The sequence below is a fragment of the Marmota marmota genome, unplaced genomic scaffold (genome assembly GCF_001458135.2).
Source record: "Marmota marmota marmota unplaced genomic scaffold, marMar, whole genome shotgun sequence".
NCBI lineage: Eukaryota > Metazoa > Chordata > Mammalia > Rodentia > Sciuridae > Marmota > Marmota marmota.
In genome coordinates, this window is record NW_026000020.1 from 3,501,222 (window position 1) to 3,525,817 (window position 24,596).

At 49.6% G+C, this 24,596-nt stretch overlaps 1 protein-coding gene across 1 annotated transcript in view; it reads right to left on the reverse strand.

Annotated features, from left to right (window-relative positions):
- Positions 1 to 24,596, reverse strand: part of Npas2 (neuronal PAS domain protein 2) — an 83,705-nt gene that overhangs the window by 1,756 nt on the left and 57,353 nt on the right. Inside the window, exons 12-22 of the mRNA XM_048810401.1 lie at positions 22,993 to 23,077; positions 22,695 to 22,778; positions 19,844 to 19,985; positions 19,249 to 19,358; positions 17,193 to 17,282; positions 13,070 to 13,216; positions 7,674 to 7,871; positions 5,776 to 5,957; positions 5,467 to 5,559; positions 2,188 to 2,353; positions 4 to 110 (exon numbers count right to left, since the gene is read on the reverse strand). Of these exons, the coding sequence (XP_048666358.1) occupies positions 4 to 110; positions 2,188 to 2,353; positions 5,467 to 5,559; positions 5,776 to 5,957; positions 7,674 to 7,871; positions 13,070 to 13,216; positions 17,193 to 17,282; positions 19,249 to 19,358; positions 19,844 to 19,985; positions 22,695 to 22,778; positions 22,993 to 23,077 (1,404 nt within the window). The remainder of the gene's footprint in view (positions 1 to 3; positions 111 to 2,187; positions 2,354 to 5,466; positions 5,560 to 5,775; positions 5,958 to 7,673; positions 7,872 to 13,069; positions 13,217 to 17,192; positions 17,283 to 19,248; positions 19,359 to 19,843; positions 19,986 to 22,694; positions 22,779 to 22,992; positions 23,078 to 24,596) is intronic.

Here is a 24,596-nt window from a genome sequence, read left to right on the forward strand (position 1 = left end):
GGCTGCGGCTGCGCGGGGGGCGGCGGGGTGTAGCCCAGGGTCCCGGGCTGCTGGGCGTAGGTGGAGAGGAGGAGCGAGTCCGGCTGCTCACTGTGCAGAGAGGTCGATGCCTGCACCGGGAAAGGAAAGGAAAGGGGATCAGAGCCGTCCTGTGGTTGGTCAGCCCCTCGGCTGTCACTTCCTTACCCGGGGAATGAGGTGGTGGGAAGGGATCTGGGGCTACAGATGCCATCAGCTGCAGGACTTCCCAGAGTAGAGTCGAAGCACCCTTTCCGGAGCCAAACTCTGCCTATGCGGGGTTCCGGGGTTCCGTATGACCCAGTGGCCTGGGGCGAGGCCACCCAGAATGATTTCTTTCACGTGTGCCCATGATGGTCACGTGGCCTGGATGTTTTTGGATGATGCTACCTGGGGCCACATGCAGATAGACGACAGGGCAGAATCCGTGCACACTAGGTCTCATGCTTTCCACAGCTGGTCCCTGCTCCCCTAACTATCCCCCAAGCCACCGTTCACCAGCATCTAATAGGAAACATCACGAATTGAACTTCAGAAGCTTCAGCAGGTCAAACTGACTTGGAAAGCTTCAATCTTATTTCCCACTCCTGCCTCCCAATGAATGGACTTCTCCAAGTAGCCCAGAGCGGCCTGCCTCCGGCCTTTAAGCTCTGCACATGGGTCTGGTGCTTGTGCTGGGTGGTCCAGCCAAAACAGTTCTTTCACACCTTCGCCTTCATCCACGCTTTGACTATTATTTCCTGGGTGCGTCAGGTTCTGTAGCAGATGCCTCAGAGTGCTCCCCCTCAAGTCCCTAGCTCCAGGAAGGCTCCCCTCCACAGTGTTCCCACTGGGCACTAATCCAGAGCCTGCCCCACACTGTGTGTGCTAAGGCAGCTCCCTAGTGCACTCCAGGGCCTTAAGGGCTTCCAGGTTTCCAAGGGCAGTGAGCTCTTTTGTCTTTACCCTGTATCTTCATGCATCAGATGTCTGCAAACCATTGCTGCTACTGCTGAAAAAAAATATATGAGGGACCTTAACTACTCCCCACGCACCCCTGCCTTGTCACTTCCTACTTCCTATCCACGGTCATTTCCGGGTCCCAAGAACTGAAGAGATCTATCTGCAAAGCCAATTTTGGAGTGACACCCAGTCTATGGAGGATCAGAGAGATATGAAAATTCTACCCCCAGACAGTTCAGCAGCTGTGCAGTCAAATCACCTTCCAGCCCTTTAGGGACAACCCTCTTCATCTTTATCTTGTGGTCCTCAAATTGGTTCCGCCACTGCACAAGGGTCCTCTGGCTTTGAAGATGTCAAGCAAGGAAGTGTAGACTGTCCTTGCTGAGAGGGAGCCGCCCAGGGCAGGGTGAGGGCTGGGTTAGAAGGCGTGTCCTCCCTGGGCACGTGTCAGGGAGGAGGCTGAGCCCTTGGGGAGCCTCGCAGGCTCCCACTGAGCCCTCAGACCAGTTGTGTCCACCCTCATTCCTTCCAGTGTGTTCAATAATTACTTGAAGTAATTTTTGCCTTCTCTATATTTTTTTATAAAGTCTCAATTTCACACAATGTTATTGTATTTGTTAAGACATTTTGATGGGTCTTTAACTAAATGTGATTTAATTTTGTATTTGTACACAACTTTATAAATGCACTGAAAAATCCAACAAAAATATTCATGTCTTTTTTTTTTTTTTGTACTGGGGATTGAACTCAGAGGCACTCGACCACTGAGCCACATCCCCAGCCCTTTCTTTTTTTGTATGTTATTTAGAGACAGGGTCTCACTGAGTTGCTTAGCACCTTGCTTTTGCTGAGGCTAGCTTTGAACTCTCGAACCTCCTGCCTCAGCCTCCTGAGCCACTGGGATTAAAGGCATACACCACCGAACCCGACCTCATTCATGCCTGACTTTAGCTCTAGAAAACATGGATATATCAAGATGCAAGATTGTTTTTTTAAAATAGACCTTAGGTGCATACAACCGTATGAGGTATAAGAGCTGATCCTTAATTTTTCATACTTCACATACATACATTTTAAAAGCAATCAAATATGGGTCTTTCTGGGACTTGCTTTTGTACCAGGGACAAACAGCTTTCAAAGCAAGGCAGGAAAAAGCTTTTCAGATGTGGAATGTGGAGCTTGGCTTCTCTCCCTAAACCCACGTGGGTCTCCCCACCCAGTGCCCACCTGTAGGTAGTGTGGCGGCTGCGGCTGGGCCTGCGGGGGAGCCGGCTGGGAGGCAGGGAAGCTGTGGGCAAGCGCTGCCTGCCCCATCAGCAGGATGGGGGTCGAGGCGCTGCTGCTGGTGGGGCGTGAGTCTGGATGCGGGAACACAGCCTGGGCCTGTGCGTACCTGTTAGTGTCACATGGAAAGGAGAAAAACAGATTCTTGAAGAAAGAGGCATTGATATGACACTGAGAAGCATTACATAAAAAAAAAAAAAATAGGTAAGTGGGACTTGAACAAAACCTTGTTGTACATCAAAGGGCACTATCAGCAGAGGGAAAAGGAACCCCCCCACCCCCATGGGAGAGAGTACTCCAAATCTGATAAAGGATTGAGACTCAGAATAAATCCAGACTCACGGATGCCCATCATCACCACCACGACCCCCACCAGCAGGCTGGTACCACCTCAACAACCCCATCAGAGCAAGGGACAAAGGGCTTCAGGAGACATTTCCCCAAAGAAGGGACACTAGGTGTGTGAAAAGATGTTGAATGTCACTTGTCAATAGGCAAAAGCAAACCAAAAGGAGCTACCCACTTCTCACCCATTTTGATGGCTATTATATTAAAAAATAAAACAAAATAACACTTGTTGGTAAGGATGTGGCAAAACTGGAACTCTGTGCACCATTGGTGAGAACATAAACTAGGTGGTGCAGCCACTGAGGAAAATGGCATAGGGGTCCTCAAAAAATTAAACATAGAACAACTCTGTGACTGAGCAGTTCCAATTCTGGGTATATACTTAAAATAAGTGAAACACTTGAACAGGTGTTTTCACACTTAGGCCAACATTATTCACATTAGTTAAAAGGTAGTGACAACCAATGTCCATTGACAGGTAATAGATAAAAATACATATATGTCTGTGCGTTTGTAATATACCATACATATAATAGAATATTACTCAGCCTTGAAAAAGGGGGGGCATTTTGACACATGCTACAACATGAATGGCCCCGGAAGACATTATGATAAGTGAAATAAGCCAGTCACCAAAGCATACATATAGCATGAGGTACCTAGAAGAGTCAAAGTCACAGAGACAGAAAGTATGGTGGTTACCAGGGCAGAGGGAAGAGGGATGGAGTGTTATTGTTTAGGAGTAGAGTTTCAGTTGGGGAAGATGAAACAGCTATGCGGACAGGGCAACAGTGTGACTCTAGTTAATGCCACTGAATTATGTATTTTAAAATGGTTTAAATAGTAAATATTTTATTATGTACATTTTACTATAATAATAATAATAATAATAATAATAAAAAGAGGCATCGTTGATAATAGTCCCCTAACAAGGAGTGGAGAAAGGACCTTTGGGAAAGCTCTGGAAGATTCTGGAATTTTACAAAGAGACGTCTACTTTGCATTATATTTTTGCAGATGTTATTTCCCTGCATGGGGTCATTTGTAACAGGTTTGGGGACCCCCAACTTGCCCTGCAGGGAGGCCTCTGTGTGTGTGAGGCAGATCCTGATACTCCTTGGAGGATGTGTCCTTGGGTCGTGTCTGGAAGAGACAGTCGGGGAGATGCAGAGGGCAGAAATTATTGGTTTAAATGAAAACGGCAGATAAGGTTCCCAGAAGAAAAAAAAAAGTCTATTTTTGCTCATTTACAGCATTTTAAGCATTTCTGGAAAGTGATGAAATAAGTATCTTTCTGCTTATTCGAATCATTTAGGAAGAAGAAGCAAAATCTGAAACCAAAACCAAACGCCGGTGCCTACCTGAGAACAGAACAAGGAACTGTGAAAAGTGGCTTCCTGTGTAATGCATGTCCCTCTTCACCCATGACCAACGGGAGGGCCGGAAAGTCTCAGGGTGTAGAAGATCCCAAAGAGACCCCCACACAGGACCCACAAGGTCACTTTGAAGAGTCAAGAGGCCGCAGAGGCCTCTGAGAGTCAGGTGGCTCTGACTCTGCCATATACAGTGTAGATCCTTTGAGTTCTTTTTTTCTGGGGGGGGGGGGGGCTGGACACTGAACCCAGGGCTTTGTGCATGCGAGGCAAGCACTCTACCACCTGAGCTATACCCCCAGCACTAGGGCAGAGCCTTTGAAAACGTGACCTAACTGCTTTAATGCTGAGTTGCTTCGTTGATTAAAAAAAAAAAAAAAGAATCATGTCCTTACGGGTCCCTGAGCCCCAGAAATGCTCAGTTACTGTCAGCTCATGCGGCAGAGGGACACGGGAAGGTCTTCTGGGGATGGTCCCTGGAAATCCTTACCAGGCCTCATTAGCTAGCACTGTTCTGGTGAACTTGGAACAACTAGGGTTTATATAAAACAGACGTCTGTCCAAGACTCATATTTTTGCCTCCTTTCAAAGGGTTGGAGACTATTTTCCAGTAACATTTATTTCCTAAATGAAGTGATTCACCTTTAGGTCTCCAGTTACCCTTATCCCTAGTGATGGGGCAGCTGAGCAAATCTGCTCTTGGTCCTGGGGGTACAAGTAGAAAAGAGCCCGGGGATGTGCCACAGGTTGCCTGTGTCCCCACAAAGCTCACGTGTTGGGAACTTAACCCCCCAAGTGTCATGTTCATGATATGGGGTAGGCCTTGGGAGTAAGTAGGATTTGATGGGCTCGGGAGGGCAGAGCCATGTGTCCTTCAGCAGGGGGCCTCGCCAGACACTGAGAAGATGCTGGCGCCCTGCTCTTGGACGGCCCAACCTGCAGAACCGCGAGCTTAATGAACCTCTCTTCTCTATAAACTCCCCGGTCTGTGGTATTCAGTTCTAGCAACAGAAAATGGATTCAGACAGGAAATGAGCAGGAGGAGGCTGGGTTTCGGGGCACCACCAAGGCAGGGTCTCAGGATCCTGGGGCCTAGCAAGGGAGCTCCAAGGGGCCTGTGGGACAGCCAGCAGGAGCCCGCGGGGGGATTCTCAGGGAGGAGAGAGGGTACCTTCACCAGGAATGTCACCAAGCCTTTTACACCTGAAAAGAAATCCCAAATGGCACACACTGGGGAGTATCAGTAATGGTTCCCTCCAGGTGCTGTTCGAAGCTTGGAGCGTGGATACAAAAGTTGGTTTGCCGAAATGGGAGACGGTGGAAGGGAAGCCAAGGGGACGAGTCCCCATAAAGTGGCGCGCTTTGAGCCTGTCTTTAGTAGGACGTTCACAGTGAGCCCCGCCAGCCCAGGAGCATCGTTTTAAAGAGAAAGGTAAATCCAGCCTGGGCCCATCCCCCAGCCTGGGGGCTCTCTGCTCCTCCCTCCTCCAGGGCCACCTACTTGACTTGCCGTCCAGTCCTGCTGACCTCGGAGGGTTGCCTGGCGTCACAGGAGCCAGGCATCATGGGCTGGATGGGCTGGCTCAGCAGCAGCCTTGGAGCAGAGAGAGAGAGACAAGGTGAAGGTCAGTCAGCACCAGCTGCAGCCCGGACGGGGCGGCCCAGGGCAGCGGGCCTCTGGATCTTCTATGGCTGACCCTCGCCCCTGATCCCCTGACTGTTCTCAGCAGACCAGAAGGCAGCGGATCACCTCCAAGGACCCCAAGCTGCTCCCTTGGCTGAGAGCATTGCATGAAGCCTGGCCTCGCACCTGAGCTGCCTGTCGTGGCTGAAGTCGGGGCTGGGCTGGCACTGGCTGGCGTCCTGGGAGGCGGCAGCGGGCGCGGTCAGGCTCAGGCCCGGAACGGCTGGGCTGCTGAACTGGAGCGTCAGGCTGCTCACTGGACGGCTGCTGCCCTGCATCACCTGGGAACTCCGCATTGCCTTCGGGCCCTGGAGTATCATTTTTTGGCAAGGACAACACTTAGACGCAGGTCATCTTTCCAGGAAACCTCCCCAGACTCGTCCTTCAACCTAACCCTGGCCATCCCTCTGATGTAGGACCCACCAATTACGCACTGAACTATTTTGATTTTTGTGGCTGTCTTCCCCATTGGATTCCAAGTGCCTCAGGGATTCTTGGAATCCTGTGGGTCTTAGTCAGTGCCAAGTTTTTTTTTTAGCAGACAAGTAACAAACGTGCATTGGACTGAAGACTTTATCGCTTCACGAATTCCATCTCAGACACACGGAACTCCTTGCTGTTTCTCCAACTCACCAGTCCTACTCCTGCCTCAGGGCCTTTGCACATGCTGATCCATCTGTGAGGAACACTCCTCCCATCCCCATATTGATATGCTCTGTCCGTTCATACAGTGATATCGTGGTGCTTATAATTTTTAGAGCTTTAACAAAATCATTTAATATGGGATAGTGTAAGCCCTCCCTAAGCTTTCCCCTTTCTACAATTCCCTTGGCTATGTCCACACATTGGTTTTCCTGATGTGATGACCCTTTGAATCAAAAGGCTGCATCTTCAAAAAACAAATTTGGATAAGGATGGATTAAACTCTCTAAGTCAGTCACCTATCAAAAATTTTCCAAATAAGTTGCATCTGCCCTGAGCACGTCCAGATTACTTTCTTGTCTTTATTCTCGAGATAATACAAAACTACATAACATTGACCTAATATTAAATATTATAAGTCATCCAGGGATGACTTAAAGTATATAGGGGCTGGGGGCAGAGGGCTTTCCTGGCATGCATGAGGCCCTGGGTTCAGTCCCCAACAGGAAAAAAAAAAATTGCGTAAGGCGGATGTGCATAGGCTCTGTGAATACTGGGCTGCTATCTTACATAAAGAACTTGAGCATCCGTGATTCGGATCCACATGGGGGTTTCTGAATCCATCCCCGGCAGAGACTGAGGGACGACTGTACCTCTCCATATTGTACTCTATATCCTGGCTAAGTTCCCAGATTCTGGGGCTCCCTGGAGATAAGGACTCTGTAGTCCATCTTTGCTCCCCTGTGACCACAGGCGCTCAGGGACGCTCACCGGGGCACTCAGCACTTGGTGTAGACGTGAAGGCCCCAGGATAGGCAGGATCCTGCCTTCCACCTGTGATGGAAGGGGCTCAGGTCCCCTTTGTTCCATTCCATTGAAGTGCCATTTATCCACCAGTGACCCCGTCAGATTGTGAGGTCACTGGTGGTGGGTAATGAGTGGAAATGGTCTCAAGGGCAGGGCTCGGCAGGGACTTCAGGTGACCAGGAAGAGCCAGGCGGTCTGGGCTGGGACAGTTAGCAGCGGTGCCTGCTCACATGGATAGGGCTGAATGCAGTGGGCGGGGGGACCTAGGACAGGTGTGGAGGGACACGTGGCCAGCCATCAGCGAGTGCCTAGGACATGTGGCCATCAGTGAGTGCTAATTCAGTCTCAAAGCTGAAAGTTTCAACGGCGTGATGTCTTTAGGGGCAGGGGCATAGGAAAAGACTACAAATTGGACATTCAAAATGACTTAAAAGAAAAGCCACCACCATAATCTGGATCAGAGAGGAACAGCGTGTAGGCTTGCAGTCCTCGTGGGCTGCAGGAATCAAGCACCTCCTAGACTGTGAGAGTGTCCGCTATGTGTCAAAGACAGAGTGTGGACAGGGCACATTTACCTGGGTGGATATCACACTCGACTCTCTGAGCAGGTGCTGGTTGGTGACCTGGGTTGAAGCCATCTGTCCTGAAAGTTGCTGGCTGGCCACAAGCTGAGGCTGAGACACTGCGGCCGGCCTCTGCTGCAGCTGCGGCTGAGCCTCGGGCCGCTGGGCACTGCTGAAGCTCAGGGAGACAGCCGGCTGCTGCAGGAACATCTGGGAGCCGAAGAGAAACAGCTGTAAGGTTGAGGCCAGAGAGTGTGCCTCTTCCTGTCACAGTAGACGGTCAGATTCTTGGTGTCCCTGTTTTGGCTGGAAATAGATGGTCAACTCAGCTTATGGACAGCAGGTGCCTAGGATGCTTCTAGCATGTGAAACGCTCTGGACACCGTGGTTGAGTTGGAGAGACACTGTCCCTGCCCTCCCGAAGGTTGCAGTCCTGTGACTGACACCTACCAGGGTGAAAGAAGTTTAGATCCAGAAGCTCCATAAGCAATTTGAAGCACTTATCTATATTCTAAGTTGGCTTATCAGTTTCTTATCGGAAGAGGGGGACACTTTGTGAATCAAATGAGCACTATAAAGTGGTGGCAGACGGTTGGCTAACCCCCAGCGTGGCCCTATCAAGTAGGATGGGGCCTTTTGCTGGGCCTTGGATTTCTGCAAACTGATCAGGGACAGTAACCCATGTTGCCCTTGGGAATCTTCAACCCAGTGTCCTCAGCTGAGGTGGTAAATTTGCTCCCAGGAAGCAGGGGACCCTCTCTTCCCAAGCAGGACAGTAAACACAGAGAGGACGATACCATAGCGTGTCCATGTGCTTTAAGACCAGGGTTCAGTTCTATAGCCATCATGATCATCTCAGACGTATCAGACATCTAATAGGCTGTGATACGTGAGCCTGATCATTTTAATTAAAAAGGGAACGCGACAAAGTTTGTAAAGAACGTAAGTATTCATGAGAATCTCTATTTAAAAAAGTTTGTACAGTGTATGGTTGGCCTTCCATATCTGCACAGCCAACCTACCTTAGATGGAAAATATTTGGAAAAAAAACCTGTATCTGTACTGAACACACACAGGTGTTTTCCTTGTCTCAATTCCCTAAGCAACACAGTAAAACAACATATAAGGGTACACTGCATTCACATTATAAGTCGTCTCGAGGGGATTGAGAGCCCACGGGAGGCGTAGGGTGTGTGCAGGCACCACGCCATTTCACAGGAGACCCTGGAGCATCCGCGGATGTGGGTTATCTGTGGGGGTCTTGGAACCAATCCCACCAAGATGCCGTATTTGGTTGAAAACAGTTGAAGTGCTTGGAAAGGTTTTACTTCTTAGGTTTTTAACTTTTCTTTGTTAGATATGTGAAATGATTGAGAGATTCCGAGAAATGAAACTTGTAAATTAATGGCTTTGGCAGACACTGCGGATTATTCACGACTTGTTGAACTTATAAACTCGTTGAACATCAACTAAAGAGACAGTGAGAGGATTGTTCTTTTTAGTAGGTTTGTAAGAAACATAGGATCTGTAAGTTGACTCTATGTGTTTAAGAAAAATGGATTTAATAATAATTTAACCAAAGACCCTATAACAACCTCTTTTAACAAAAGCCCCTCATGGGGATCGCGGACATCGACGGGCATTATCTCTGCCACAGTTCTTGACAGGCGACATTCTGTATTCAGGAGGGGTTTCTCTTCCTCCCGGCATCTGGTGTGTTCTCTTCCAATCAGGCTGATCCAACCACACACCCAGCACAGACTGTCGTGTTGATACTTCCTGAGTCTGGAAAGGCAGGTGTAGAGCCACACCCTGTAGATGCTTGGAGGAGCCCCCAAAGACCAATTTGCTCAAATATCTCACTCACAGATGGGACCCACAGATTGGGAGACCACCCCCCTCAATCTCCTCTTATGCTCCTTCCCCAGGCAAGAAGCCTGTAGTTTTAAAATGAGGCCTCTCTGCCACTTTAGAATCTAAGAAGAATTTCCTGGTCCCCAGCATCTCAGATCACATGTTTGAAGATGAGCATCTCTGCAGCAACAGCTACTTTAGTATACGGCTTGTTTTATAGCACACAGGGTACCTTGTTCCTTACCTCTTTAGTAAAAACCTCTACAAAAGCTTAATTCCCATATATTTTTTTTTCTGATAGGATACGGTCTACCTTCTGAGTAGAGTTTGAATAAATGCAAGATTTATTTATGATAGGTTTTGTAATCTAACCTAAAACAGACATATTTGAGTTCTGGTTGTCACCCTACCAACTATTAACAGTATGAGCATTTCATAACTTTTCAAAAGCCATGATTTCTTCATTATAAACAGGGACATCAACAGCACATTACCTTAGAAGGGACTATATAAAGTCAAAGCATATAAACTACCCAAGACACAGTAAATGTGGAGTAAATGTTAGGTAAATGTTAGCAATATAAAATGAAAGAAAAGGAGTCTTTTGCTCCTTGGACAATTTAAAGATTGTCTAATAAATGAATAAATGGAAAAATACATGAACAATGAATGAAGCTTTTTGCTCAAGCTGTTCCTGTTAGTGTTACATAACAGACTGCTGTGCTACTCTGAACCACCATCCATACATGCTCTCTGAAGGTAGAAATCCTGTTGTATTTCTGTGTCCCCATAGAGCTCCATCAAGTACCTGGTATGTAACGAGTGTCAGGTGGATAGATGTATGTTGGATGATGGATGGAAGGATGGACAGATGGATGGATGGATGGATGGATGGATGGATGGATGGATGAAAAGAACCAACCAAGGAACAAATAAATGCCTTTTGCCATTGCTAGTGGTCTTTTTAAGCATTCATCTGAGTAGCCAGCAGAGGGCGCACGTGCTTTCCAAATGAGCCACAGGCAGCTCTCCATGGATGGGAGGAGGGTGGCAGGACCTTCCGGCAGAACAGCCTGACCCACGTGACCCACAGCATGACCTCATCTAGGTGCAAACATCAGCAACCTTAGGGGACCTCTCTCTCATAACCCAGTTTAAAAAAATCATCCTTAGGAAGCATTGTAAGCACACAGTCTCATTGAAAATTCTCAGCCAATGAATTAAAATAGGGAAAGAGCAAGTGGGGACCAAGGTCCCTGGGTGGGGATCCTGGTTTGCTGCTGCAGGCGTCTATGTCTATTCTACCAAAAATACAGTCAAATTTTATGGCTCAAGAAGATGGATTCTTAAAAGTAGAAAAAGTTGTCAGGAAAAAAAAATTCTAATTTCTAAGAATAAGTAGATCCTACACTCACAAGTGAACTTTCAGTATTCTCATCTGAGTACTTTTAATGAATTCTCATCATTACAAGACATTTCAGAAGTACGAACAATAGAGAAAAAGTGCAGTGGAAACCCATATCATAATGTGTCATCATTAGGCTTCAAAGGTGATCAATGTTTTGATCTTATTTCATCTAATTCTTCTCTTGTTTGGGGTGGGGTAGAAAGTGGAGTCATTTTTATGTCCTTTTTTTTTTTAAACAATTAAATTTAAAAAAACAATGTCATATTTTGGTTAAGCATTTTGCATTATATTTCTTTAAATCTTGGGGAAAAAAAACAAGAAGACAGACTGCTTGAGGAAATGTTCTCTCTGGTTTGGCTATCTGTGGATTTCCATGTTCTTTGGAAAATTCCACTACAAAGATAAGGTCAAAGGACCAAGCGCAGGAAGGATGGCCCCCGAGGCTTGATTTCTACCTCATCCCTCCTAGAACTCGGGTGCTCTTTGGCGCTTTTTGTGTGTACTTAGGGGGTTAGCAGACAGCACCTGTCATGAGGAAAGTCCAGTTCTGCATCACAGGGAGTGAAAGTGATAACTTCGTTGCCTGTTATTTTAAAATCTAGCTTTAGTATTGAAAAGGCAGGAAGCAGAAAAGTCCAGACACTGAGGAGGAGGCTTCTACGCCTACGTGGCTTTCAGCAGTCTCTGGTTCAATTTTCCCGACTCCGTTAATGTAAAATTCCACTAAAGTCACTGGAGTCGGGCAAGTTTGGAGCAACCCATCAGGCCCTGGGACCAGTGAGAAAAATATTGCAGTTGGGAAAGAATAAGCACAAAGTGGCTGTTTACTAATGTGACAGCTTGATGACCCCATTTCTTTTCTATGTAACCACGGAACTCTTCCTTCCTCTAGCTAAGGTGGGGGTGACAGTACGGTGGGGGAGGGAGCAGCAGGACTCTGGGTATGCCCCAGGCTGTCGGTGACACCTGTAGACATGCTCAGATGCTGGGCTGACAGCATAGGGTGGTGGCTGTCCTGGTTTGGGCTTATTTATGGTGACAAGCCTGGGTAGGAGCAGGAAGGGGAGGAATGTCCAACGGTCACTCCTGGGTCCCCGTGACTTCCCAGGAGAACTGCTGAACACCGTAAGAAGCCGATGGCCTAAAAGAGGCATTCCTCACCCACCAACACATCACCCTGCGTTCATCTCTCTATGCTGAGGCTCACACTGTGTCCCCGCCCTCCATCTGCCTGTCAAGGTGCAACTGAGCCGGGTGCCCAGGAGAGGATCTGAGTGGCAGGGATTGGGGGGGGGGACAGCGGGGACAATCCTGCACCATTTTTAAGGTGTGTGTTTTTGGTTCTCTCTGCTCTCTCNAAATTCTCAATGCTCCCAGAGCAAACTCCAAGGTTAGCTATAAATACATTTGCAATTAATGGCTGGATCCCAATGATGCACTTGTGAGGACAAACAGTCCTGAAACGAAGTAAAATTTGGTAATAATCATCATCGTCATCATCCATCCTTGAAAGAGATCCAATACATAAAGTTTTTCTTCCAAAATAACTCTCAGAATGATTCCATAAAGCGATAGCTGGGGGTCAGGCTGCTGCTATCAGAATGTGCAGAGTGTCCCCAGGGGCTTGCAACAAATGGGGTGGCATGAAGGTGCCAGCCCCGGCTCCCTCTGCCACCCCCTCTGGCTGAGTACAGACAGCCTGACTTCCCAAGTGTCCCTCCATTCCTGTGTTCATCCTTGGCTCAGGGGAAACAGATGGAGGTGCCTCTCCCTCTGCCGGCAGCCTGGGCTGGGTGCTATGAAGTGGGTGCTGGGAACAGTAACCCAGGACCAAAGCAGGCATCCATGAAGGCGCTCGAAGGCCAGAGTCATGAACGAAAATGTGGGTGGGCAGTGAGGAGAATGTGCCTGGCAGAGTGAGAGAGGACCTTGTGGGAATTTCAGGCTTGGCCTGGAGATGGGGACAGGTAAGTGGAATCTCTCCTTGTAAGTGGCCTGTGGATATGTCCATGGGCTCCATGAGCATAGGAGGATCTGTTGGAGGCCATGCAGACGGGACGTGTGGGGCCCTGTCTGCCCTGACCTGGAAGCTGAGGGCTGTGCCCAGAGCAGGGAGGACAGAGCCCGGCTTGGGCAGGGGCATCACCTGGATGTTGGAGTCTTGGACCAGGCAGAGCTGCTCCTGGATCTTGTGAAGCTCTTCCTGCTGCCACCGGATGTTGGCCTGGAGGATCCTCGTCCGCTGCTCCAGCTGGTCCTTGATGGTCTGGAACATGCTGAACTGGGCCGAGAACTTCAAGGTGGAGTCAAAAACACAACCGGATCAGAGAGTTACCTGGGCCTGGCAGACAGGTCAAGTCCCTTTCCCATCCCTTGGCCACCCTTCCCGGCATCCAGGGGCCCCCGGAAATCCTTTCCTCTCATTTGTACTCTGTATGTGACACCTTCGCTGGCATTTCTGGGCCCTGTCATTACCCTAGATCTGATCCCAGTGCCCTCCAGGCCTGGGACCCTCCCCCATGCTCACCAGCTGCTACACAAGTGAACCAGTCACCTGCAATTTGCCCCAAGGTGACAGTGGCAGAGGGAGACCCTATACAAGGCCTTCGTGTGTGCTTTGCAAACAGCCCTCTCCCTTCCCTCGGACCCCTGAAGCCCTTTAGGAAAATCTTGCAGGTGAGCTCTGCCTGCTGTCACCTGTCCCCACACAGGGTCCTGCCCTGGAAGGAGATCATAAGTTGGGAGGAGGGATTGATGCTCTCTGGGTGCAACGTCCACTTCTTGAGGCCCATCAGTTTGCTGGGCACAGGTTTCCTTTCCTGTTCCCTCTCCCTCTCCTTCCCTCCGACCTGCCTCCTCCCTCCCTTCCTTTTTTGTTTGGAGATGGGCTTCCCCTCCGCTGCCCAGGCTGAGCTCAATGGCGCCCCCTGCCTCAGCATCTGGGATACAGGAGCCGGCCCTGTGCAAGGCTTCCTTTTTTTTCTCTCTCTCTCTCTTTTCTTTCCTCTGCCCTTTGAATGTACCAGAGGATGCAGTGACGGAGTCTTAGATGAGCAAAATGATAACAGATAGAGCCAATGACGAATCACGGCAGGTGCGGTGTTTGCAGAGACCCCCGTGCCCCAGCCATTGCCCCGCCAGGCAGGCAGACCTGTGAACACTCCACCGCTTCCCCACAAACCCGGGTTGTGTTTGCTGAGGTCACAGGGCTGGGTGGGGGTAAGGCCAAGGTGTTTTGGGTCCCCAGCAGTCTTCCTCAGCTTGGCAAGGACAGCCCCCCCTGAACCCGAGTGGCAAAGTGGGGCTAAGGTTTTCTCCACTCCTGTCCCCAGCTCCCACCTCAATCAGAGTGCCCTTGACATCGGACTTCACTTAAAACAATGTTTGGCTGTTATGTGAGTTTAGAAATGCCCAGGCCATTTGCAAAAAATCCCCAGCACTGTGTTGAAGCCCTCAGCTGGATTTTGAAAGAACATTCCATTGAGCAAGCAAGCAAACTGAATCAGCTATTTCATTTTTAAAACAAGACACAAAAACTTCTACAGTTGGTTGTACAGGAGAGACATTCAGGGCCACCCCTTCTACCTCTAGCAGAGCCGGATCTTGGTTGCTTAGTTGGCTTGCACCAGGAGTGGCCAGGGGACTGGACAGTGAGTAGGGAGCCAGCGCTAAGGCTAAGAAATGTTTTTTTTTTATTTTTATTTTTTCCGGGGTGGGGGGTTTACCGGGGATTGAATTCAAGGTCACTCGACCACTGAGCCACATCCCCAGCCCTATTTTGTATTTTATTTGGAGACAGGGTCTCACTGAGTTGCTTAGCACCTCACTTTTTGCTGAAGCTGGCTTTGAACCAATGATCCTCCTGCCTCAGCCTCCTGAGCCGCTGGGATTACAGGAGTGTGCCACTGCACCTGGCACTAAGAAATGTTTGTTACCCTAGACTCCCAGTCATTGCTCTCTTGATATCTTCTTGACTGTGGCTTTTTTTTTTTTTTTTTTTGGGCAGTGCTGGGGGTCAAACCCATGGGTCTCGTGCATGCTAGGCACATGTTCCACCACTAAGCCACACCCCAGCCCCGGCTGCGGCCTTTGTGATGAAAGGACCTCCTCTCACTTAGAGACATTTTAGAAACACAGGGTAAGCAAAAGAGGCTGTTTGGGAAACCACCGGTTGTCCAGATGACTACTCCCCCAAATTTTTGGGATTTAATTTCCCCCCGTCCCCTCCCCTGAGAGTGATGTCATCAGTGAAGGGAAAAAGCAGAAAAATCATAGCATCTCATCATTCCCCCCGGGGTGAGTATGAAAATGTTCAGCTGATTTGGAAAGAGACAGTAGAGCGGGCCTCTGTCTCTGCAGATTCAACCAGCCTCAGACGGAAAATACTTGAAAAATGTATGTGCTGAATAGGTGCAGACTAAAATTTGCCCTGTTATTATTCCCTAAACAATATGTTATAACCACTATTTATACAGCATTCACACTGTATCAGGATCATGAGTTGTCTAGGGATGATTTACAGTGCATACGATGACAATGACATGTGTAGGTTACATGCAGATACTGTGCCATGTTATATGAGGGACTTGAACGTCCATGCATTTTGGTATCTGTCGGGGATCCTGGGACAAATTTCCTGTGAATGCCAAGGGTGAACTGTATTAACAAGAACGTCTTAAAGAATTTAGTTATCATCAAGTACAGTATTCCTAACAGACCAAAAGCAGTCACTATTAAGTAAAGCGAAGTTCAATAAATGAAAGATAAATTCCCCAAGGAACCTAATCATACATATATATTATAAATACAGATGTTCTTTGACATGAAAGGGCCAGAAGTTTAAGGAATTCTCATCTCATGTGCCTTTGGATTGTAAAAGTTACTAATTTCATACCAAATGTGTCTTGGACATTGAAGAGGGAAAAAAAAATCATTCTCTTTTTTGTCCAGAGAATAAATTTTAATCAGTCGACTCTGGATGAATAGCTTCTACATCATTATTCAAGCCCGCCAGCCAGCCAGCCAGCAGTGGAGGCTCAAGTGTCTCTTTCTTATTCCAGGAAAGCACCAGCGGCCACTTGTGCCAGGACATATGTTCTGAATGGTTTTCCTTAGCTGTGACAGATCCGCACCAGCACGGGCGAGGCCGTGCCCTGACAAGTTCAAGGGTTGGCGAGCGGCTGCCTGGGACCCGGCTTGAGCTTGTGGCCAGGGACTGGAGCAGCTAAGTGGCCCTTAAAGGAACTGAAGTCAGAGCTCTGGGCTTAGCAGAGGCTCAACTCTCTGCACGACCACACACTGATCGGTCCCTGCTGCGGTCAGCCCCGAGCATGGCAGACACTTTCATGACTCCCCACCAAAGCACAGGCACGGGGCCCTCTTCTCTGCTGCCCCTTAATTCTCTGGCAATATCCTAGTTATCTTTCCAGGGCTAACTGGAATGTCACATCCCCCAGGAAGCCAGCTCAGACTTTCCTAAGCAGACACTTTTCTTACTGACTTTTTAAAATAACCTGCCCGGCCTGGGTGGTTTCTCCATTTATACGTATGCCACCTTCTTTATAGTACTAAAAGCAAGGGCTGTGTTACAGTTATCTCTGTGTCCCTAATACCTTGATTACAGACTGACCCAGATAATAACTGGCTGAATGCTGTTGAAATCAGGAAGGAATCACTCATAATTACTTTTAAAAAAAATGTTAGGCTAGACTACTAGAACCCACATGCTTTAGATCCTTTCAAAGTCTTCCTATGACATTTGGCCTAATCCAGTCCTTTCCTAGAATATAGCCAATTTGGAGTCATAAAAAAAAAAAATGAAAGAAATGCACCAGCAACTCAGGAGGCCAAGGTAGGAGGATTGCAAATTCGAGGCCAGCCTTAACAACTTAGCAAAATCCTGTGTCAGAATAAAAAATAAAATAAAATAAAAAGGACTGGGGATATAGCTCAGTGGAAAAGCACCCTTGGGTTCAATTCCTAGTATAAAAGAAAGAGAGAGAGAGAGAGAGACAGAGGAGAGATTAACAAAGATGGTTACAAGGATGAAAAACAGACCCGGGGACAGAGAATTGGAGAACGTCTGTGGAGAGGACGAGAACGGCAGATGATGAAGCGTCTAGCTCCACACACCCCCACGCGCACCTCGGGAAGCACATTTTCAGGCCTTGGCTGGTGCCCATGTGTGACAGACACCAACACCAACACACCCACACCATCACACGGTCTGTCTGGAAGGCGTTCTGCCCTGTTCCAAGCACCAGATTTACCTGTGCCATGGGAGCAGGTGGGCTCTGCAGAATGGTCTGAGACAGAAGCTGCTGCGTGAGGTCACAGGACGGTGGGGAAGGCAGAGGAGCCTGTTAAGAGAAAAGGGATTTGTTCACGGACACTGCTTCTGGGCTGTTCCAGGGGACAGTCCCTTGGTTGGTTGGGTTCTCCAACTTAAAGGATCTGCCGGCCCTAGATGAATAGCAGGAAGCGAGGGCTTCTAGAAAGTATGGGCGTCTGTCCCCTGGTCACGCTGTTTCCCATACAGGGCATGTCACTTGGGCCAACCCCCAGCTGGTGCAGGGTGCAGGTGACCCTGGAGCACTCTGAGTCCATGACGGCTCATCTGGGCGTGTTCAGCAAGGCCATTGTCACCTACCCCTGTTTAGACCCCATCCTGGGCTGGGCTGCCTTCTCCCCAGGTGGTCCCTTCTCAGCAGTCTCAGTGGCCCTGGGGGTAGACTTTAACCAGGGGTGGCTTCCTGCGAGGCCCTCTTTCTTTCTGTTCAACATGAGCACAGCCGGGCAGACACACTGTGCATGTCTGTATGCAGGACCTCATCCAGGTGATGAAGATGGGGGTGGTCTCACCGGCCACCTGGAATCTTTAGAGACTCCCAGGAGGTGGACTGAGTCACATCCTTGGTCCCCAATCACCCAGGGACACGGAGAAATGAGAAATGCAAATCCCCATTCTATGGACTGGCGTGGTTTTTAAAAGAAAAGTAAAAAGGACTCTTCTGAAATCATCCCCAAACTGGGGACTATAAAAAGAAGCCCAAATCGAACCATTGCCCAGGACGGCAGCTGGGGGCAGTGACAGCAGGAGGCCTTGCTTTGAGTCTGGGTCCCATGGGATCCCAGGATGCTGGCTTGGGTTCCCCTGACTCTGTCCCTCTACTCAGCTGAGGGGGAGCAGAGGCACACTGAGGTGCCATCAGTGGTGTCCTGGGCAGCTCACACTCTGGAAGAACAGCAGTGGCAGCTTCCTAGTGCCCAGAGGGGGCTGGAGGGACAGGAAGTGGTCTTGGTCAAGCCCCATGTTGAGAGTAAGCCTCAGCCACGCTGCTCAGGAATAATGTCAAGGAAGATGGCACAGTGACTCCACCTCCAAAGCCAGTGAGGGACGGGCAGAAGGTATCCATCCGGCAGCTACCCGGATGTGGCCCCTGAAGTCCCTGGACACTTTTCCCATACAGGAGTAGGAGTCATATGTCCCTCTGTATGAGTGAGCTGAAGATGGGAGCTGTGACCGTTTGGGTCAGGAGGAAGGTCACTGGGTGACTTCCAAGGTAAGGTCAGGTGGCTGTGTAGCATCTGTGTGGATCTGTAGATGCTGCCTCTTGGAATCCAGCCACCATGTTGGGGGAAGCCCCAGGTGAGGAGAGACCGAAGCATCAAGGTTGGAGGATCACAGCTGAGCCCAGCCTTCAGCCACCCCAGGCCGAGGGCCAGACTGCCCAGTGTGAGGACTGTCTAGGATGAGAATCCGCTAGGCTAGCTGGTGAGACCCCCAACACCCCGGGGGCAGAGAAGAGCCACCCCATCAGGCCCTTTTTGAATTCCTGACCCCTTATGCCATGAAGCTAGGTGTGGTTTGCTAGATGGCAATTGCTGGCCGGAATATTGTGTGCTGATGACTTTGCATGTGGCTGGTGTGCTTTCTAAGAGGCCATTCATTCCCTGGCCTTCTGGAAAGGCCTGGTTTTAGTCACCACAGGCTTCTCCAATATCGTCACCAGCGTGAAGCGTGATTCAAAATGGGAGGGTCCTACCACACACCCTCCCAGGAATGGGGTGTGATTTCAGGTTTGAAGTTTTGAGTTGGATCTTTAAAAATCCACTTGGATTTTGTATCCTATTGATCGACATCCATGTTACTTTTGTTATAAAAATGGTTCACGTTTAAATGACGTCACTTTGTACCCCCACCCGCCACCCCATACTCTCCATCTCTAAGTAAAACTGATTCCCTGGGGAAATTCAGCCTGTGGCTCTGCAGCCCCGCCACATGGTAGCGTGCCCCTGTTGAGACGTCTGGGGTCTCACACGTACCGGCATCGTGGCTGCCTGGCCGAGCCCGGGCACCAGCAGCTCTTGGGGTAGCGTGGCTGATCTTGGCAAAGCGGTGGTGCTGGCCTCTGCCATCAGCTTGGTCGGAGTGGCTGGAAGAGAGCAAGGCGTTACCTCCCCGACCCACAGACACTCAGCAGCGTCCTTAGCCACAGAGGGGAACAGTGACCACAGGGTGCACGGCACAGAGCTCGGCTGGAGCCTCTGACAAAGGAGCCTGCCACGGTAAGGTGGTTCAGCCAAGCCACCAAAGCCCGACCTGGGGCGGGTGGAAGACACCACAGGAACCCCGACTGCATTCCCAGCACTGGGCCCAGCGGCTGCGGGATCCAATCCCTCACCAGAGGCACTAACGGTAACCAGGGGACAACCAGGGGACGGATGGGCATGTCCCCTGCTTTGTCTTTGCTTGGTGCTGCAGTGGAGACACCAGAGTGTGGACAGGGGACAGGGAAAAGAAGCCCAGGGAGTGTCCACCGCAGGGCACCTTCTGCTTGCAAGGAGGCATGGACTGCCCTGGGTCAACCAGGCTAGGGACCCTCGGTGGGGCTCTGCCCACCCACAGACTGTCACTCACAGGTGGGTTCGGACATGGCTGTGTGCGAGGACTTGTGGGAGCTCCTTGAGGACACTGATGGCGAGGGACTGGCATTCAGGCCCGCGGCGCCCACGTCGAGAGGGTTAAAGTGCTGCTGGGGGTCATGGCTGGAGCCCTTGTCCTGAAACACACGCACAAAGTCCCCGTTCAACACGGGGGAGATGGCAAGGGACGATGTCCTCAGTTCTGAATATGTGGGACAACACGGGAGCTCCTGAGTCCCATAGCTGCCTGGGACAACACTGGGGTCAGCAGAGGCACACGGATGTCATCTAGATATCACCGAGAGGCGTGGGGCCCGTCAGCAGCATTGATTACATTTTTTCACCTTTTGTTTTGATTTTTCAGATTTTTCCCAATTGACTCTGCATTTTAGAAAATGCTTTGCACCCCAAATTTTGTGTTTCTAGAAGCAGATTCTAGAAACAAGGTTGCTGTCAGCACTAGATTGTTAACACAGTGAATGATAAGTGCCTTTGGACCTTTCCAGGGTACAACCCATGCTGCCACTCACGAGCAGCTCCTCCAGCCTCAGTGACCTTGGAGCAGAGAGAACAGGCAAAGGGCCTGAGGTCTCCTGTCTTTCGGCTTCTGCCCCTTAACTGATCCTGGCTCTCAGGATGCCTCTGCCTCAAACGTCATGAGGAGAAAACAACTGTAGTGTCCAACTCTCTGAGGGACCAACTCCCCACCCTCGATGGCTTAGGTGTCATAGATACATGAAAACAGGGGTTATTGTAATTTTTAAGCTAAAGAACAAAACAGTGAATGATTCCTGTTCCTCCCTGGTCATAGAAAGATGGGAATCACCAGCCCCCTCTGAGCCAAGTCAACAGGCTGGCCTGTACCCACACTCTTGCCCATAAAATCTCGTGTGTGGGTCCAGGTGGCTGTTCTGTCTTTTGAGTCATGGTTCCGGTGAGAATGCACATTGTGTGTGTGTGTGTGTGTGTCTGTGTGTATGTATGTGTGTGTGTGTGTGCACACATGTGTGCTTGCAAGGAGGGCTGGATGGGTTGATATGCAACCCACAGGCCTTTGTGCAGAACAGAAGGACAGGATGTGGAGTGTGCTATGGGAGACAGAGATTGTAAGGCTGTGCTGCTCAGTGATAGGGTCCCCTGCAAGGCTCCACTGAGGGTCCCCAGACCCCAGCTGGATGTGAACTGTGTGTTTCTGCTCAGCAGCGAAATGAGCCCAGGGAGAGAGAGGGAGCACCCTCACTCTGTCGTTCATGGCCATGGCCCTCGCCACACCACCCACCCAAGCACAGGAACTTACATTTTTACATATGTGTCAGTCAAGGGCAGATTTGGGGAAAAGGAAAAAAAAAAAGGTGTATCGAAGAGTTTGAGAAGCATCGTCCTCCAGCTTCACCTTTCAAAGGGGTTTCTTAGCTCAGCATTCAAGATCATATTTGTGTGTTCATACATCATGTGCATTGCTAAGAGAAGACATCGTGCTGGGCTTAGGATTCCCAGAGGAATCCGGAGACAAACTTCCACCCGGATGATACACACGCATCACACCTGCTCTTGGGCTGTGATGTGCGATGTGTCCAACACCTGCCTATGAATGGCTTAGTTCCCTGACATGATACATGATGTGTTATGTGACAGAGCTGGGTGACAAAGACTTCCATAAACACTGGTGTGTGGGTGAGGAATCACACAGCACGCACCACCATGTGGCACGCTGGCGGGGTGGGGGGGGTGGGCACCAGAGACCCCACCTGCTCTTTGATCTCTAAGGTGATTTCTCTTTCCTCCTGATTCGGTCCTCCAGGGAGGAGGGATACTTCTGTTGGATTACAGTAGCTGAAGGACTGAGCCCTGGCTGCTGCAGAGCCACTGGTCCCAGGGTCACTGGACGCCCAGAGCTGAACTTCATCAACTCTAAGAGGCACCCCGCACCCTCGTTTTAACACAGCTGAAATTGGGTGTATCCTTCAACTGATGAAAAGAAATCATTATTTCACAAACAGTCTCGGAGCATTTTCTCTTTCTTAGCTGGAGATTAAAAAAAAAAAAAAAAAGGNGAATATGTGGGACAACACGGGAGCTCCTGAGTCCCATAGCTGCCTGGGACAACACTGGGGTCAGCAGAGGCACACGGATGTCATCTAGATATCACCGAGAGGCGTGGGGCCCGTCAGCAGCATTGATTACATTTTTACATATGTGTCAGTCAAGGGCAGATTTGGGGAAAAGGAAAAAAAAAAAGGTGGCTCTTCCAGTGGACGGTGCCTTAGCGTTGATGATGTACTTCACTCCCTCTTTCTTTCTCTTCCAATGTTTGTGCCTGCTTTGAGGAACAGGACTATGGTCTACTTGCAGACAATCTCCATGTCCCTTTGCATTGTTCAAGAGGGGACCCAGAGAGCTCAGGGCGGGGGGAGAAGAAAGGTAATGGGCTTCGTGGAAGGAAATGCCTTTTTCAGAGCAGAGCTCCCCGTGCAGAGCTGGGGCCTCTGTGGATATTGACTAAACCCCCAGGCACAGAAACAGAAGCCTGCGAGAGGGGCTGGGGCTGCAGCTCAGTGGTAGAGTGTGTGCTTTGCATGCGTGAGGCCCTGGGTTGGATCCCCAGTGTCCCAAAGAAAAACAAAAGCATGAATGACATGGAAGTGTGTGAGGGTCAGTCCATCCACAGGCACCCCGAGGCCCGGTGGCAACACAACAGCACTTAGGCTAAGTTAGCGACAGTGGCCTTGAATTATTCCACACCCTGATGGAATGATGGTTTTACTCCCCAGCTTTTTATCTGTGGGATAAATGCAAAGAGGGCTTATTATAGCCATCTGGGGACGATGAGAAGCTGCCAGCCGTACCTGATGTCCAGTGGCTGCTTCTAACCGAGCTTTGTGAGTGACAACCTTCGGGTGTCCTGGGGTAGGTGGCTGTCCATGCATCATCTGGAGAATGAGGACAATAACAACATCCCCTCTCAGGACTGCCACGGGGAGTGCAGGTGGGGGGGAGGGATAAGAATATGCCAAAAGACACTTTGAACACCATGGAAGTGTAGCAAGGTTCCATAAATACGAGTGGCTCTGTTCTTCTCATTACCGTTTTAGTAGCCTCTGCCTAGCCCATGTTCACCTCACCCACCTGGCAGGATGTGCTTACCTTCATGGCGGAGGGGTGCAAGGCCTCGGGGGGCGGGTCTTCCAAAGCCAGCTCCTGCCTCCTTTCCACCCGGACATCCGCATAACTGCTCAGGAAAGCGAGAGACACAGTGAAGGCAGAACATTCCAATGACAACTCCCAAACCGGGGTTCTGTCCCTGCCACCCATGCCCAGCAGGGGCAGCACCCAGGACCCCGTCTGTTCCCCTGGGAAGGACTGAGTTTCACTCCCTGCCTAGTTTCCACTTGAGGGACTCGGATATGACGTCCCCAATGCTTCGATTTGCAGGGTGCTTTTATGACTTTCTCCTTCACTATTCTCTCCCCCCAGGAAATCTTCAAATGCAACTGTCTTTAAAAAGACATTTTCATCTGTGGGGCGAGCCTTTGCCTTTAAGTGATGAAAAGCTGTTTTCAAAATCTGTTCAGTCTGGACTGTGGCTACAGAAGGGTAACTTTTCTGGTCATTACACTTCTTAAAAAAAAAAAAGAAGTTTTCTCTCACACAAATACAGAATTAGCCAGACTCAGACCCCAGGCCACTAAAGGCCCATCTAGGGACACTCTTTTTCAATTTCACAGGTAAACCGGGTCAACGTAGTGATGCCCGAGTGACCCCACTTGGGTTATTCCCTCCTGCAGGCCCGGGAGGGCCCTGGGACGAGACGCCAGCCTTGGTCAATGGGATGCTTCTCGTCTTATTTATCCACTTATTCACTTCACTCCCTACGGTCTCTGAACGTTCCTAAGATTTGGGAGACTAAAGATGGAGAAGCCGAGCCCACTCTGAAGAACAAGGCGTGGGTGATGTCCAGCCTACCCTGAGCCCTTGGAGACAGACCCAGGCTCAGTGGCAGTGGGGTTCTGGCCAAGAAGTCACAAACCCCTGGCTGCTAAAGTCTCCAAGGGTGGACAGGGAATCCAAGAACGATTCTCTAAGCATGAGCATAAAATGGGGTGAAATGGGAGGGAGAAAAGCTAGCGTTTCTCTCTCTGTGTACTGTATAACTGCTGCTCAGTATACGCACACAAAAGGAGAGGTGGCCACATCTGTTTGCCTTTATCTATTATTATTTCTATTTATGGTGGTCCCTCCATAGCCGAGGGAATTGGTTCCAAGACCACCTGCGCATACTAGAATCCACAGACATTCTAGTACCTTCTATAAAATGACATAACGTGCATATAACTTACACGTATCCTCCGGCTGTGTTTTAAAGCATCTCTGGGTTACTGACACTTTCTAATGCAATGCAAACACTATGTATACAGTTGGCTTACTGTCACGATTAGGGACTGTTAAGAAGAGGAGAATTCTACATTTCAGTATGGATTGATTATTTTTGGAAGAGTTTCAATCTGTGGTTGGTTAAATCTATGGACGTAGGGTCCAGTGGATATGGAGAGGTGACTATATGACATACAGTCCTTCTACCCTTTCTTTCTTTCTTTTTTCTCAAAAGCTTCTTTTCTAAACCAGCTTAAAACTGATTTATGTTCCTAACATTTCTGGAGTGCGTGGCGGGAAGGAGACTTCCCTTATCCACCCCTGGGAGTTGGGACCCCACCCAGGATGCATCTGCAATAAGGCGGGGGGGGGGGGGG